Raw genomic sequence first — 16,254 nt, forward strand, 5'->3', positions numbered from 1 at the left:
TACATCAGATTTAATAGAGAAAGAGTGTGGGCAATGATGGATAAAGGCAAGGAGACAGAATGAAGAGAGAAAGAACTCCAAAGACAAAACAACAACAACAAAAAACTCAGCTGGGTGTGGTGGTGCATGCCTTTGATCCCAGCACTCAGGAGGCAGAGGTAAGAGGATTGCAGTGAGTTCCAGGTCACCCTGAGACTACATAGTGAATTCCATGTCAGCCTAGGCCAGAGCGAGACCTTACCTTGAAAAAAAAAAAAAAAAGAAAAACCAACCAATCAATCAAACAAACATACAAAAATGAACAATAAAACTCCAGAGAGGCCGTAGGAGGCCAGATCCTGTGGTAACCTGGTTGAAAGGGATACAGTGTGAGAAACCCTTGTGGGTTCACTTCAGTGCTAGGAGAACAGAGGATACTCTCTTCATATGCTAAGGGCTAGATCAGACTGTTTTTTAGCTTGGTAAGACTCCATGGTCTAAAATGACCTAAATTATCAATCAGAAATCTCTGTTGTATAATATTAGAAGCAGAATTAGCAATGAGACAGAAGCCTTACACAGTTAAAGAGTAAAACGTTAGAATACTTACTCATAATGCTGGGACTTTTAGGGGGCATGGAGGAGTTTCAAATCAAATTTGCCTACTTGGAGCTCTAGATAAGGAGGGAGGGCATTTAGTAACTGACATGCAGTGGCGGAAGCAAGAGGAGGGGCGTGCTCATTAGAGGAAGGAGAAGGGGCTGAGTCAATGAGGCCTGAGAGATGGCACCAAAAGTCATCAATTAAGTTATGATCCTGGAAATTCAGTAGCTCACCTTCCTGTGATTTGTGAATACATCTTTAACATGATTGGATTAATTTAATTAATTATTGCACTTAAAATATGTGTTGAATGTCTACTATGACTTGGCCACTGTGGTAGTTACTAGAGTGATAAAACAAAGAAACATTTATGGACATTTTACTTTTGCATGACTTTCTTCTCAGAAATGTTTATTTTGCCTATGTATGTGTATGTGGTGTGTATACATGTGTATGGGTGCATGTGTACATATATTTGCATGCATGGTACATGTGGAGACAACAGAAAAATCTCAGGGGTCATTCTCAGGTCCACAGTCCACCTCTTTATTTTTTTATTTTACATTTGAAACAGGGTCTCATTCTAACTCAGGCTGATCTGGAACTTACTCTGAAGCCCTGGCTGGCCTTGATCCTTATCCTTCAGCCTCCTGAGTACTGGGACAAAAGGCACACACCACCATGCCTGGCAGTCCACCTCTTTTTGGCCTGGAGCTCACCAATTAGGCTAGAGTGGCTAACTAGTGGGCCTTGGTGACCCACCTGTCTCTGCTGCCCCTACACTAGGATTACAGGCACATGCCTCCATGCCTGGCATTTCTGTGGACAGTAGGGATTGATCTTAGGTCCTCATGCTTGTGAGGTAAGCTATCTCCCCAGCCCTTCAGATGTCTTTACTTAAGAAGCTGGACCTTTGTCTCCAGCCTGTTGTCCTGGTTATTTGGGAGACTGAGTTGGAGAATGAAAGTTTAAGCCTACGTAGGCTACACAGAGAGTTCAAGGCCACCATGAGCAACTTAGCAAGACCCACTTCTAGTTAAAAGTAAAAAGAAGGTATGAATACAGCATGGAGGTGGAGTGCTGGTGTGACATGCATGAGACCCTAAACTTGCTTCTTAGAGCCATACACAATAAATAAAATCAGAAATGCTTGTGAAATGATTAACACACTCTTAAAATAGAGAATTAAGGGGCTGGGAGTTTAGCTCAGTTATTAGAGTCCTTGCTTGGCATACACTAGGTCCTGGGTTTGAGCCCCAGAACCACATAAACTATGCATGGTGGTGCATGCCTATAAACAAACACTTGGGGGATGGAGGCAGGAAGAATAGAAGCTCAAGACTGCACAACCTGGGATAAATGAGACCTTGTTTCAAAAAATGTAGAAGTGATAAATAATAACTAGAATAATAAGTAACAATAAAAAACAAAACAAAAATAGAAAAATATCAGATATTTTGGCTTTGGTTTTGACAATTTCTATTCTATCTCTGTTTCATACTAAATAAAATCTTTAAATATTTCAGAACAGGATAGTGTGTATAAAGCCACATGGTAGCTGGTTAATGTGCCTTTCTGCAGGTCAGATCAGAGCGGCCATGTCTGATGCATTCCTGACATTTCTGGTGGCCTGTGCTGAGATGTCAGTTAGGAAGCAGTTGTGTATAATTGCCATTTCATCTATTAACACCATTACCATTGTGTGTTTCAGGGCCGGCTTGATTCTCTAACAGAAGTGGATGACTCAGGGCAGTTGACTATCAAATGTTCTCAAAATTACTTATCTCTGGATTGCGGTATCACTGCATTTGAACTTTCTGACTACAGTCCAAGTGAAGACTTACTTGGTGGCCTGGGTGACATGACCTCTGGCCAAGTCAAAACTAAACCTTTTGACTCTTGGAGCTACAGTGAGATGGAAAAGGAGTTCCCTGAGCTTATCCGCAGTGTGGGGCTACTAACGGTGGCTGCGGAGCCCGTCCCCCCCAACTGCAGTGAGGCAGTGGGCAGTGAGGAGGTCCCTCAAGTGTCTCTTTCAGCGGAGCACGAAGGTGGGCGTGAGGAAACCAATGCCTCGGCAGCTGAAGGGCAACCAACCTTCCCATCGGGGATGTCATCTTTAGGGGACCGGCTGACAACTGCTGCTCCATCCTCTTCTGAGGCTGCAAAGCAAGAATCCAGCCCCTCCCAACAGCCTGGAGCAGGGACCCCCCAGCCTATTCCCTGTGAAAATACAACCCCAAAACGATCCATCCGAGATTGCTTTAATTATAACGAGGACTCTCCCACACAGCCCACGTTGCCAAAAAGGGGGCTTTTCCTCAAAGACGGAGTCTGTAAGAATGAGCTGAGAGGCAGTGATGGCAAGAAGCAGATGGCTGATCTAAAGCCCGAGCTGAGCAGAAGCACCCCTTCCCTTGTGGACCCCCCTGACAGATCGAAGCTCTGCCTGGTGTTACGGTCTTCCTACCCCAACAGCCCGTCTGCTGCCAGCCAATCTTATGAGTGTTTGCACAAGGTGGGGGTTGGAAATATTGAAAACATAGTCAAAAGTCACATTAAAGAAATCTCTTCCAGCCTGGGAAGGCTTACTGACTGCCATAAAGAGAAACCCCGACCGAAAAAGCCACAGAAAAAGCCCTCAGGAGAGATGCATGTGTGTCGAACTCCGAAGCGAGGCACCAGCTCAGGCAAGCAAGCTAAAGGCACAAGGAGCTCAGCAGTGGCAAATGGCATGCCTTCGGGGGCCTCCAGGGGCGTGGGGGGACCCGAAACACATTCTGCACTCACGTCCTCCCCTGAGCCGGGCCACCACATATGCCCTAATGGCCAATTGCCAGAGAGATCAGAGGCCTCGAGTTCACCCCCTTTCACTCTCAGCAGCGAGTCCTCCCTTGGCTCCGACAGCACGCTGTCTCCAGTGCCGCTGGTCTCCAAACACGACAGCAGGAAAGGCCACTCCTCCGCCCCGAGTCATGTCACCCAGAATGGTCAGGTGGTGGAGGCCTGGTACGGCTCCGATGAATACCTGGCGCTGCCCTCCCACCTTAAGCAGACGGAAGTGTTGGCTTTACAGCTGGAAAGCCTAACAAAGCTTCTGCCCCAGAAGCCCAGAGGAGAGACCGTCCAGAATATTGATGACTGGGAACTGTCTGAAATGAATTCCGACTCTGAGATCTATCCCACATACCAAGTCAAGAGAAAACACACGAGGCTAGGCAGGGTGTCTCCGAGCTCATCCAGTGACATAGCCTCCTCTCTGGGGGAGAGCATTGAATCTGGGCCTCTGAGCGACATTCTTTCTGATGAGGACTTGTGTCTGCCTCTCTCTGGCCTGAAAAAGGACATCAGTGACAAATCAGAGAGACCTTCATCCTCTGAGAAAAATGAGAGCCATTCCATCGCAAAATCAGCTTTGATTCAGAAACTGATACAAGATATTCAACACCAAGAGAACTATGAAGCCATATGGGAAAAAATCGAGGTAAGGTAGTCCTAGCCTGGATGTTTTCTTGCCTGATTTTTACAAGTAACACTGGGGAAAGTTCAACTCCTCCCTACTCCATTATCCAATATGTTAGTATTTATGAGAATGCTGATTCTCCACAGGAAGGAATGAAAAAGTCCTCACAGCATTGTGACATGTGTTTCTGCTCTCATCCATGCATTTGCTGCCTGGCGTAGAAGTCTGTTAACATTGTTCAAACCAGGCAGGGTTTCTATGAATGCCCGATGATGTAACATGACATAGAACTGCAGCTTTGCACACAAGTACCTCAGAGTCAATGAATGGAACATTCCAATTACCTTTCCAGCTTTCTGAGCTGTTTGTGCCCAGCCCCAGAATAGCTAATACCTTCCTGTTGAAATGGACCAGGCATTTCTGATTCATTAGGCATCTTTGTTTTACTTCACCTGCCCTCCTTTCTGGAACTTCTGGTTTGTGACCATGCTCTCTATATCATGTACCACTCATGGGCTGTAGCAATAGGGGAGAACAAAGAGGCTCAGCACCATCCAGATTTAGTGGAGAATATTAATATGTATTAATATGAACCTTTGTGTCTGGTCTGGCATACTTATACATCTGTTCATTGTTTGGCACTATTCTGGGAGCAGAGTTGGGCTAGGCACAAGTTCAATACATGTAAATAGAACAACCAAGAGGAAGAAACAACAGTTTTATAAAATTAACATAAATGTATAAAAATAATATATTGAAGATTGTTCATATGTCCAATATCCATAATAATCCTCTATTAATTCCCAATGGGATGAGGACTAATTGGGGTTACTATGGACGAAGAGACCAGGTAGTTTCCTCTAGAGCTTATACTGCTGAGTACCATTAGTGCCTTTGTCAGCTCTGCCTGAATCCTCTCCATCACATGTCATCACATCCGTGTCCTTCTTCCCAAGTCCTTCTGAGTCTCTGCTCAAAGTTAAGAGACATCTAGTCTACCCTGACTGTCTTCTAAAATGTGTAGACTGATGTTTTTCTTCCCTTGCCATATTGCATTATTTTCTGCAGTTTTCTTATGTGGTATGTTTACTGCTTTTGACCTGTCTCCCTATGCTAGAATGGGAGCTCTCTGAGGAGTCTTTGTCTGTTTAGCTAACTGATGAAATGTCATCTGCCTAGAGCTCACATGTACTCATACATAGTAAGTGACTAATAAACATTGTTGACGGGAGGCTGGAGAAATGCCTTAGTTTTTAAGGTGCTTGCCTGCAAAGCCCAATGACCAGGGTTTATTTCCCCAGTACCCACAAAATGCACAAAGTGGTACATGTACCTGGAGTTCATTTGTCGTGGCCAGAGGCCCTGGCATGCCCATTCTCTCTCTTTCTCCTTACAAATAAATAACAAAAAAGATTGTTGTTTGAATAGTTCTCCATATTAGAGTGGAGGAGCAAACTGAGTACATAGTGATGAAATTATTTTCCTAAGAGGCATGGATAATAAGCCACAGAATCAGGCTTCAGCCCCTCTGTTACCCCTCCCAATACATAGACTTGAGAACAGATGAATGGCCTATGAAGTATAGAAAAGAACTGAGACAAAGGAGGAAGGAAGACAGGAGGAGGGCAGAAGAGGAAGAGGCAAGGCCCATACATGCTCCCCACTTCCTTCATTGAGGCCCTAGCTTCTACCTTTCACCATCTCCCTACAATGCCTTGTATTATGACTCCATCAACTGATTAATCCATTCTTTAAGACAGAGACACCAATATCCAATGGTCTCTGGAAACCCCTTCACAGGACGCCTCGAGGTATGCTTTACCCATCTCCTGTATACTCAGTGGTCGAATAAATTGACAATTAAGACTAATCATCACAGGAAGGGACAAAGAAGTTTTTTGAATGTTGAGCAAATGGAGGGAGAAAGAGACATTTATTAAGCTGAGCATTAGTGGTGTTCTTTGTAAAGGGAAGATCAAGAACAAGAGACTTAAGTGGGGGGACATCAACCTTTAGAATGTCTGTAAGAGTCTATGAAGATCGTAGAAGAAATTGACTTAATAGAAAAATGAAGATATCAGCTGGATTGTAGACAATAAAGAAGTGAAAAAAAAGTCATTCCTATAGTTCACGGATTGGGCTGTGCAAGCTATAGAAGACCAAAGATGATCATTCAAAATAAAGTCTAGTGGAAGTTTCTTTTTGAAAAACTAAAGCATGTTTGAGGGTAAAAGTGGCAAGAAAGCTTGGGTTGCTGGAAAGGGTGTGGGAATGGGACACAAGACAAAAAAGGAGAATATGTGGAACCCTGTAGGAAGAGGTACAGCCTGATTTAAAAATGAAAAGATATTGAAAATACATCCTGTTTCTGGTTCTACTTCTACCAAGACTAGTGGCACGGCTTTTCCTCTGGTCACTCATGAAGTGTTCCACCTTGTCTCTTCTGAGTCACACAAAGCAGATGGCAGAAAGTCACATCAACCTTCCATTAACAAGAGGACCCTACTGCGGTGATGACGGAATTGTCTGGGATAAGACCTGGGCTTGATCACTACTATCTTAGATGCATGAGCATCCCATCACTCCTTAGTCTTCTCATTGGTGTCTGTAGGCTGATTTCTGTGAATATGGAAGATTTATTTTTTTCTACTGTCCATACAGGAGTATTTATTAAATTTACTTTGTACCATAAATGCAAATGCTCAAGCTGCCAGCAAGGGTGTCTGAACATCCAGATTTGTAATTCTTTGAGTGCTGACATGATGTTCAAAAAGGCTCAGATTCTGAAGCATTTGAATTTGTGTATTATGCTAATACATAAAACCTATATGAAATACATTAAGATTTAGCAAACTCCAAAATATGAAACTCTTCTGGTACCAAGCATCCACTGGTTCTAGAAAGCTTCTGCCATGATCCATCTCTGGGGTTTGCCAATCACCAAGGGGAAATGGAAGATTTCTTTTTCTGGGCATGGTGGTGCATGCCTTTAATCCCAGCACTTGGGAAGCAGAGGTAGAAGGATCACAGTAAGTTTGAGGCCAGCTCCAGATTACATAGTGAATTCCAGGTCAGCCAGAGCTACAGTGAGAACCAACCTCAAAAAACCAAAATAAGGAGATTTTTTAAAAATTAATTAATTAATTAATTTATTTATTTGAGAGCGACAGACACAGAGAGAAAGACAGATAGAGGAAGAGAGAGAGAATGGACGCGCCAGGGCTTCCAGCCTCTGCAAACAAACTCCAGACGTATGAGCCCCCTTGTGCATCTGGCTAACGTGGGACCTGAGGAATTGAGCTTCGAACTGGGGTCCTTAGGCTTCACAGGCAAGCGCTTAACCACTAAGCCATCTCTCCAGCCAAGGAGATTTATTTTTAATGTGCATTCTAATTTTTAAAGGAGATAACATTATTTATTTATATAGTTTAAAAACATAGATATTAAACAAAACACTAAATATCCCTCTCATTGTTATTTCACATCTTTCGTTCTGACCCCACCACAGATGACCATGTGTCTACAGTGCTATGAACTTTAAGAAGTTCTCATGCATAGATAAGTAAATGCAGACATTTTTGTTAAGCAATGTTCTACAAACCAGGAAACAAGTTGAGCTTGGTTCTCCATAAATAAAAGATCTTCTGTATCCCTTCCCTGATCTCTCTAGAAAGGTTGAAGGGATTTTGCTCAACCCCAGATGGTTTACCTAGGACCTGTGGTATGAATAAATTAATTGACTGCCTCAGATTTAAGTGCTCATCCCTATGCGAACTTTCAAGGCATAAAATTAAAAGTCAAAAAATGACTCAAGCCATTGAACCATGTCTTTTTTCTGATGCAACCATGAAATGAGGGGAAAATGAGGGAAGGGCATATCTGGAGCAAATGGATCCTAACAGGATTGTAAGAAATCAACTTAGCCTGATGTCTGGATGCATGTGATAAAGAAATATCAGTGTAGAAATCATAGCCTGTGGGTAAAGGCTAGCCCAAGGTTGTTTTCTTACTTTTTTTTCCTTCTCTTTCACTGGGTGTTAAGAAGTCAAACCCAGGACCTAACACATGCTATGTAAGTGTTCTACCACTTTGTCACATCCCCATCCCCAGCTAAGCCTGCTTTTTAAGGCAAAGTTTATGGGAAAGCAGAATTGCTCATTATCTATGACCCTGCAATGCCAAATTTGAGTAGTTTATAAAAGGAACTGTGTGGCTGGCAAAGACTGATGTATTTCCTGTCTGACCCTTTGTAAAGCAAAGGTACTGACCCCTGCTCTTGACTGAGGAAGAAAGGAGGGAAATTCATTATATACCAGGTTCTGCAGCCAATTCTTTCATTCAGTTTCTATAACAACCCTATGGAGAATCTGTCATGGCTTTATTTCATGGATGAAGTGTCTGAAGACTGAATACACGTGACTTGCCCAGGTCACACAGCTGCTAAGTGTAAGGGCTAGGGATCCAATGGAGATGTGAGAGGTGACTTCATTTTATCCTTGGGGCATATTTCCATGCCAGAGATTTTAGACAATGATCCTATGTTTAGATAAAATCTGCTTTTTAAGTCCTAAAAGCATTTCTGGACTAGTTATATGAACCAGGTAGCTTCTTTATGAGCTAAATAGAAATGAACTACATTGGCATGTCACTATTTGCCTAAGGTTGGACATTATTGGCTGTGTTTAATAGCTATTTAGCTCCCGGGAGTGCTCACAGCATGCGGTGCTGGGTGGGGCCACCTCAGTGCAGCGATTCAGAGCTGTCCTTTCTGATGGAGTGCAAGAGTTATGCTTTTTATTACGGGTTTCTTGCTCACACTACATTCCCAAAACTTCTCCCGGAAAATGACTCCATTCGGCTGGAATCGGTGCCACCAAGCTGATGGATGCCTGGCATAGCTGGGCTTATATCTCCACAGAGATATAAATGTCTTCAAATGCCAGATTATGGCAACTCAGCTATAGTTCAATGGCTCAGCTGTGGTTGTATTTTGTCTCAGAGACATCTATAACCCAATTTTAAGTACGCTGCTGCCAGCTGGGCATGTCATTACACACAAATTATTTTGGCATCGGTGCAATGAATACTTAGCTAAGGGCCTGCTCTTTGTCACTGACTGTGCAAACGTGTCTACCCCGATGCTGTGGGATTGGCACAAAGGTGGCCCCATTGCTTCTGCTTAGAGATCAAACTGGGAAGTGTTGGTTGAGTGGGGCATGAATGTCGAAGGTTGTTGTTTAGGATGAATTTGGACTGATCTTTACATTGCCTTCCCACAGTAAGATGTATCCAGACAGGCCCTATCCCTTTAAATTTCATGTTGGTTGGGTGCTCACACATCAGTGACACCACCCTGATGGTGGCTACCATTGCAAACTCCCTGTGCTTTCTTTTTTTATTTCCTTTTCTTATCTCTTCTCCCTCCCTTCCCCTCCTCTTCCATCCCTTCTCCTTCCCTCTCCTCCATTCCCTTCCCTTTCTGCTCTTTATTTATCATAGCTAATCCCCCCCCCCACCGCACGCCATACACACGCATAACAGAAAATTTGCCGTCTCAGCCTTTGAGGCGCACACTTCAGTCTTGGTGAGTGTATTCCCATTGTTCTGAAACAGACCTCTAGAGCTGCCTCACTGTGTAAGTCTGACACTCTAGTTTCTTGAACAATGCCTAACCTCCTCAATCCTTTGTGGTCAACTACATTCTACTTTAGTTCCTTTGCTTTTGACTACTTTAAGAACCTTGGGGTCTGGGGAGATGGCTCAGGGAATAAAATGCTTTCTATGCTGAATGTAAGTACCCGAGTTTGGATGCCCAGACCCCATGTAAAAGCCAGGAGCTGTGGCCTGCTTCTGTAAGCCCAGCAAGTCTACAGTCAAGTGGGAGGTAGAGACAGGAGAATAGCTAAGAAGTTTACAGCTAGCTGAATGGAGAGAGAGAACAACAACGAGAAACCTTGTCTCAAGAAGGTAGAAGACAAGGACTGACCCAAAAGTTGTCTTCTGACCATGTGCACGCTGGGACATGCACACACCCACACTCATACATGCACGTGCACGCGTGTGCACACACGCGCACACACACACACGCACACACATTCATTCACAAAAGAAACAAAATGAACTAACATCATGTTTATCTTGTTATGACTGACATATTTGACTTAGCATAAGTCCTCAACTTTCAATATTGTAACATATGATGATATTTTCTTCCTTTTCAAGGAAGAAACATTGAATTGTGTGTCTAGTTAGTTATTTATTGACTGACATTGGGTTGCCCTCACCTAGTGAATAGGGATCAGATATCTCTTTGTGACTCTGTTATCAGCTCTTTTGAGGCCAGACTGATGGTATAGTTTTAGTTTCTGAGGAACCTCTATATTGTTTTTCATAGTGGGTGTACCACTTTATTTTACAACCCCACTTAATAGTGCAGAAATTCCCATTTTCTCTATATCTTCTTTAATATTGGTTATTTATGTTATTATCTTTTGATTAATTGATGGACTTATGTAGGATTTTTGCTATCTTGTTCATGTTGGTCTTAAACTGTTAGCCTCAAGTGGTACTCCTGCCTCAGCCTCCAGAGTAGCTGGGATTATAACCATACACCACCACATGAACTGTTATTTGTTCTTTTCTTAATAGTGATCATCCTAATGGACACAAGGTGGTATGTCATTGTAATTTTGATTGAGGTTTTTGTGATGATTAATAATGTTAAGCATCCGTCCATATACTGCTGGTCATTTATCTTTAGAGAAATGTCTATTTTAGTCTTTTGTCCATTTTTAAAAGCATTATTTGATTTATTATTGTTGAGTTATAGAAGCTGTTTGCATATTCTGGTTACTAAAACTTTGTATTAGCTCTTTTTCTTCCATTCTGTGGGTTGCCTTCTTAGACTTCTATTGTGTCCTTTGATACACAAAAGCTTTTAAGATTTATGTTGTCTCATTTGTCTATTTTTACTTTCATTGTCTGTGTAATTGGTGCCATAGCCAAGAAATCATTGCTAGGTACAATATCATGAAGTGTTTATCCTGATTTATTGTAGAAGTTTTTTAGTTTTAGGTCTTTGCATCATATTTTATTTTAATATTGTTTATGTTTTAATAATATTACCTGGAGTTTCTTGTATGACATGGCTAGAAATAAGTTATCTTTGGAATATGTGTCTAAAGAGGTTCCGGGACTGGGGAGGTCACATCATTCCTGTCTGGAAATTACTTCACTTCAGTTGAATGAATCATACTTTGTAACACAGTTGTCTCTTTCTTATTGCCCCCAGCATAATTTACAATTAAGTTTTTTTTTGCTATAAATTCAATTATCCTTTGTCTTGATATTTCATTTATACCAGGTATATTCATGTGTTTTCTTGTTGCTGATGCCAAATAACTGACAACGGAAGGGGAGAAGGGCTCATGGGGGGTAAGATTTGAAGGGAAGTCCTCTGTCGTGACGGGGAACGTGGGGTGGCAGGCGCTCCGTGGCCGTTGGAAGCCTGTTGCTGTGACTCCTTACTTCCTCACACCTTCCTCGCGCAGGAAGCAGACACAACAGGAAGTGGGGCTCTTCATTCCATCAGGCTGTGGGGACTGTTTCACATTCACACTGTAACACCAGCTATGTGCTAACTTCCTTCATGATGGCTGGTAGCCAGTAGTCTGCCCTTGAGCGTTGACACTGATCTCCATTGAGCTTCCCATAGGTTAAGAAACACGTAAAGTCATTAGATTTCACTTCTTTCCACATTGCACGTGACATTCCCTCATGCTGATTTTCCCCTTCAAAAATGGCTTAGTCTCACTCTTGCATTCATTCTTGTATTCACTGTTCCCTGCCCGTCGTCTTTCCTGTTCTTTTATTCTACACTCCTCTGACCTAGTTTTCACTCTGGGCACCTAGTGTCCCTGAGAGCATCTTTTCTCCATCGGCCATTGTGCCAGAGTCTCTTCAATTCCCAGGACGAGTTGGGTATACTCACTATTTAAACTCCAATCCATGATCTTTTCAGGACACTTGTCAATCTTAGCAATATATGTCTAGAAGGTCAAGGAGTTCTTTACATATTGTACAAAGAACTATAATTTAGTTCAATTATCAAGGAAAGGCCGGACTCAAAGAATTTGGCAGCTGCTGTGATATATTTAAAACCAGAAGTATCAAGAACCCTAGAAGATCCCAGCTGTGAAGTGAAGATTCATCAAGAAGCAGCCCTTTTTAAATTTACTATACTTGATCTGAAATCCTATTTGTTTATCTACTTATTTTTGCCATGGGGCTTTATTGTTTATCCCAGGACAACCTCAAACTCACTGTGTAGCCCAGGTTGGCCTCAAAGTCATGATTCTATTGTTTTAGTCTCCCAAGTGCTGGGATTACAGGTCTGTACCATCATGACTGGTGCTGAAATTTTGTTTTAGATTCTTTCTGGATTTAGGATGGAAGGCAATATGGCCACATAACTCAAGGCTGTATGCTTATCATGCAAGGTGCTGTTTGGTGTCAAGAGGAGAGTCCCGCACTGGGAGAACGGGGGATGGAAACAAGGGAAGCCAGCCCGGGCATCATCCATAGTATCTTGAAGGATGGGTAGAGTTTCTGTAGCAAAGACAAGAGTAGAATCTTAGTGGTAGAAGCTTTGGCATAAACTAAGGTTCAGAGTAAGACTATTTAAGACATAGCTTCAAAAGAAAAAGAAAAAGATATAGGAAATCTAGATCTCCCATTTTTTTAAAATATTGAGACTGAACAATTTTCAAATAAACTAAACAAACACATCCATAGGATAGATTTGGTTTCAAGTCACTACTTTGCAATTATTTATTTATTTGCAAACAGAGAGGGGGGAGAGGAGAAGGGAGAGGAAGAGAATGAATGTGCCAGGGCCTCTAGCCTCTGCAAACTCCAGATGCATGTGTCACATTGTGCATCTGGCTTTAACGTGGGTGCTGGGTAATAGTACCCGTGTCGTTAGGCTTTGCAGGTAAGTGCCTTAAATGCTGAACCATCTCTCCAGCCATACTTTTCAATTTTTAATGGGAAACTATCTAACATTTTTGGCTCAGAGGATTGTGAGTCTTGGAAGGATAATGTGATGCTGGCTCTGCCTCTAAGCACCTTGCTTTTCCATTGTAACAGTGTAAGCATTGGATCTTAAACCCACCCTGACCTCTGGCTCCACACAGAGCAATTAAGTCAGAATCTCTGGTATTTTTAAGGTTCTTTAAGCAATTGCAGCATCCCATGGAAGAGTTGAAACTAGTCCTCTAAAGCTAATTTCAAAGGTCATTCAAATAGCCTGGTCATGTGGTAAAAGAGACAGAAAAATCTGGGTTTGGGAGGAGATCTTATAAAAGACAAACATGTCTTTTTGTAGCTGTTTTAAAATAAGAAAGTTAAAGAAGAAAGAAATTTCAAGCTGAAATTTAGGGGCTGGGAGAGGTAAGGAGTTTAACAAATGGTTCCTTAGGACATGTTAAGTTAGGGTACACTGGAGATGAAAGGAGGAAAGATAAGTGTTATCTTATATGAAAATGCTAAGGCTCAAGAATTCTAAATCAACAGAATATGTTTAAACAGACATCTACAGAGTTCTTTTTAAGAATCATAAGAAAATCTGTATTTTATTCATAGAAATGTCAGGAAAAAACGCATCTGTGTATTAATATTGATGCAATATTTATTGAGAACTTCAAGGTTATTGTTCAAGGTTGATGCAGAAGAATCACAGATCCTAAGTACATTCCTTTTGGCTTTGGTCCAGGGGCCCTTTGGTTTCTGCAGATCCTTCTCAGGATGTGGCTGTGGTTTCAATGGTGATTTAGCTCCACCGTGAGGCCAGATTCACTTACTGCATCTGGTTGTTGGCTTCTCAAATACATATATAGGAAATGTGATCTCCTTGGCTATTTTAAACATCAAAATGAAAATATCAAATTCCCTTGGGAAATATCAAATTTTCTTGGAATAGAAGGGCTGTTACTCATCAGCATTATAGTGTGTGAAGGTTACAACGGTATCTAAATTCACTTGACTGCAGGCATATCTATGACGATAAAAATCAGAGTAAGAGGAAACTCCAGTTTTGCATTAAAAAATGTTTTATAAAATTTATTTTCAAGCAGGGAAAGAGAAGAGAGAATGTGTGCACCAGAGTCCCCAGCCATTGCAAACAAATTCCAGACACATGTACTACCATGTGCATCTGGCTTATGTGGGTTCTGGGGAATTTACCTGGGTCCTAAGGCTTCGTAGGCAAGAATATTAACTGCTAAGCCATTACTCCAGCCCTACGTTTTGCATTTTTTAAAAAGTTCAATTAAAATAATTCTCAAGATATTAGTTAATTAGTTTTTAATCATTAAACATGAAGTAACAACTTTGTATCGCTGCTGTCTCTTTGGGAGAGAGAACAGTTAACAAAAAGAAAGGAAACCTTGTCAAGGAATCAAGGAGTTTGTTCATTTTATACTTCATCACGTTTAGTTCTTGAAAAATAAATGACTCCTTGATACAGACATTTTATATTCTCAACCTACCAATGAGGAAAGAGAGAGAAAGGACTTATTAGTTTACCCAAGGGCCTTAAGAGAGATTTTTTTTTTTTTGGCTCAAAAGATTTATATTTATTTATTTATTAGAAACAGAGAGGGGAGACAGAGAATGGGTATGCCAAGGCCTTTAGCCAATGCAAACAAACTCAAGAGTCATGTACCACACCATCATGTACATCAAGACAGATATTTTCGTATTTATCAGTCTCTTTATAATTATGTGAACTTCAGTCATTTAAAGTTTATACAAGCCTTGTCATCATTTTGTTTGTTTCTGAGATTTAAGATGCAGTCTTACCCTGTAACCTAGTCTGGTCTGAAACTGACCATGTAGCCCAGGTTGCCCCCAAGCTTATAGACACCCTCCTACATTGGCTTCCTGAGCGCTGGGATTGCAGGTGTGAACCACAGTGTCTGACTAAGACTTTTAGTGTGTAAGATGCAATATGTTTGCCATGTCCCTGAACTAATTACTGTATGCAATCACAAAGAATAAAGCCTTACTGTGTACTTTAAAGGCTACTTAAATGCTAACCTTGTCATTACTGTGATTTTTCTGATGGACTTAGGGAATTTACATCAGTTATATTGGAAAGAAGTAGGTTAATAATTGCTTGACCTACACATACTTGTTAGGTCCGAAATATTATGTAAAATTTACTATGAGGAAAAACCAAGGGGATCAGCTATTAAACTATTCACTGGGATATGTCACTGCAGCATGGCTGGCTTTAAGTTCCATGGAGACCTGGATGAATTCCTCTAGGTCTTAATAGAAAGCAAATGTGACATCACAAACCTGGAGGTATAAAACTATTCGTGCTGCATTCCCAGCACTGTAATATGACAAGAAACAGACATCCGAGAGGAATTTGGAGCCTGGATAGAGTTCATAAAATGCCAAGAGATGGACCAGTGGTGACAGTAAACAAGTGAGTAACCCCGTCAGAATTAGATATGGCTTAGTCTGAATTTATGGCAAATAAGTTCAGCTAAAAAAAGTGGATTGGAAACATTCGTCTTGGCAGACTTGACATTATAATGTCTTAAAACTACCCATCAGGTCCACCGCTTGTTCTCTGTTCATACAATGTGGGGGAATCACGCCACAAGTGTGAGCTCTACGTCAAGGTCACTTATGATACCATGTCATGTCTGAGCCTGCCTGTGGCTCTTCCTGCCCTGGATTTCATGTGGTAAATGAACAACCTTTTCCAGATAAGGTGCTACCTATACGCTCAGGCTGGTGCACTTTCCATGTTGATGGGGCTCTGAACTTCACTTCCGAGGAAGCCAGCAGCCCTCATGTTTTAAACTAGGAATAAAGAAAGAAAGTAGTATGTTCTTTGTTCCTTTTGATGCTTTAAGAAGATCAAATTGGCAAGCTGTCATTTATAAGTAATATTCCAGTCTACTTTGTTTTTTATCTATTTTTATTTTTATTTATTTGCAAGGAGAGAGAAAGAGAGAGAATGGGCACACCAGGGCCTCCAGCTGCTGCAAACCAACTCTACATGCATGTGCCTCTTTATGCATGTATCTGGAGTTATGTGGGTACTGGAGATCAAAGCCAGGTACTTAGACTTTGTAGGCAAGCGCCCTAACCACTTATTTTGAATCTGATTTTCTTATTTTGTGAAGCAAAGA

General features: G+C 41.6%; 1 protein-coding gene across 2 annotated transcripts in view; it reads left to right on the forward strand.

Moving 5' to 3' along the window:
* Akap6 (A-kinase anchoring protein 6) overlaps positions 1-16,254 on the forward strand; it is a 491,862-nt gene that overhangs the window by 193,091 nt on the left and 282,517 nt on the right. For both annotated transcript variants that reach the window (XM_045154209.1, XM_004661860.2), the window contains exon 4: positions 2,294-4,066. In XM_045154209.1, the coding sequence (XP_045010144.1) occupies positions 2,294-4,066 (1,773 nt within the window). The remainder of the gene's footprint in view (positions 1-2,293; positions 4,067-16,254) is intronic.

Source organism: Jaculus jaculus, chromosome 7, assembly GCF_020740685.1.
Source record: "Jaculus jaculus isolate mJacJac1 chromosome 7, mJacJac1.mat.Y.cur, whole genome shotgun sequence".
Classification (NCBI taxonomy): domain Eukaryota; kingdom Metazoa; phylum Chordata; class Mammalia; order Rodentia; family Dipodidae; genus Jaculus; species Jaculus jaculus.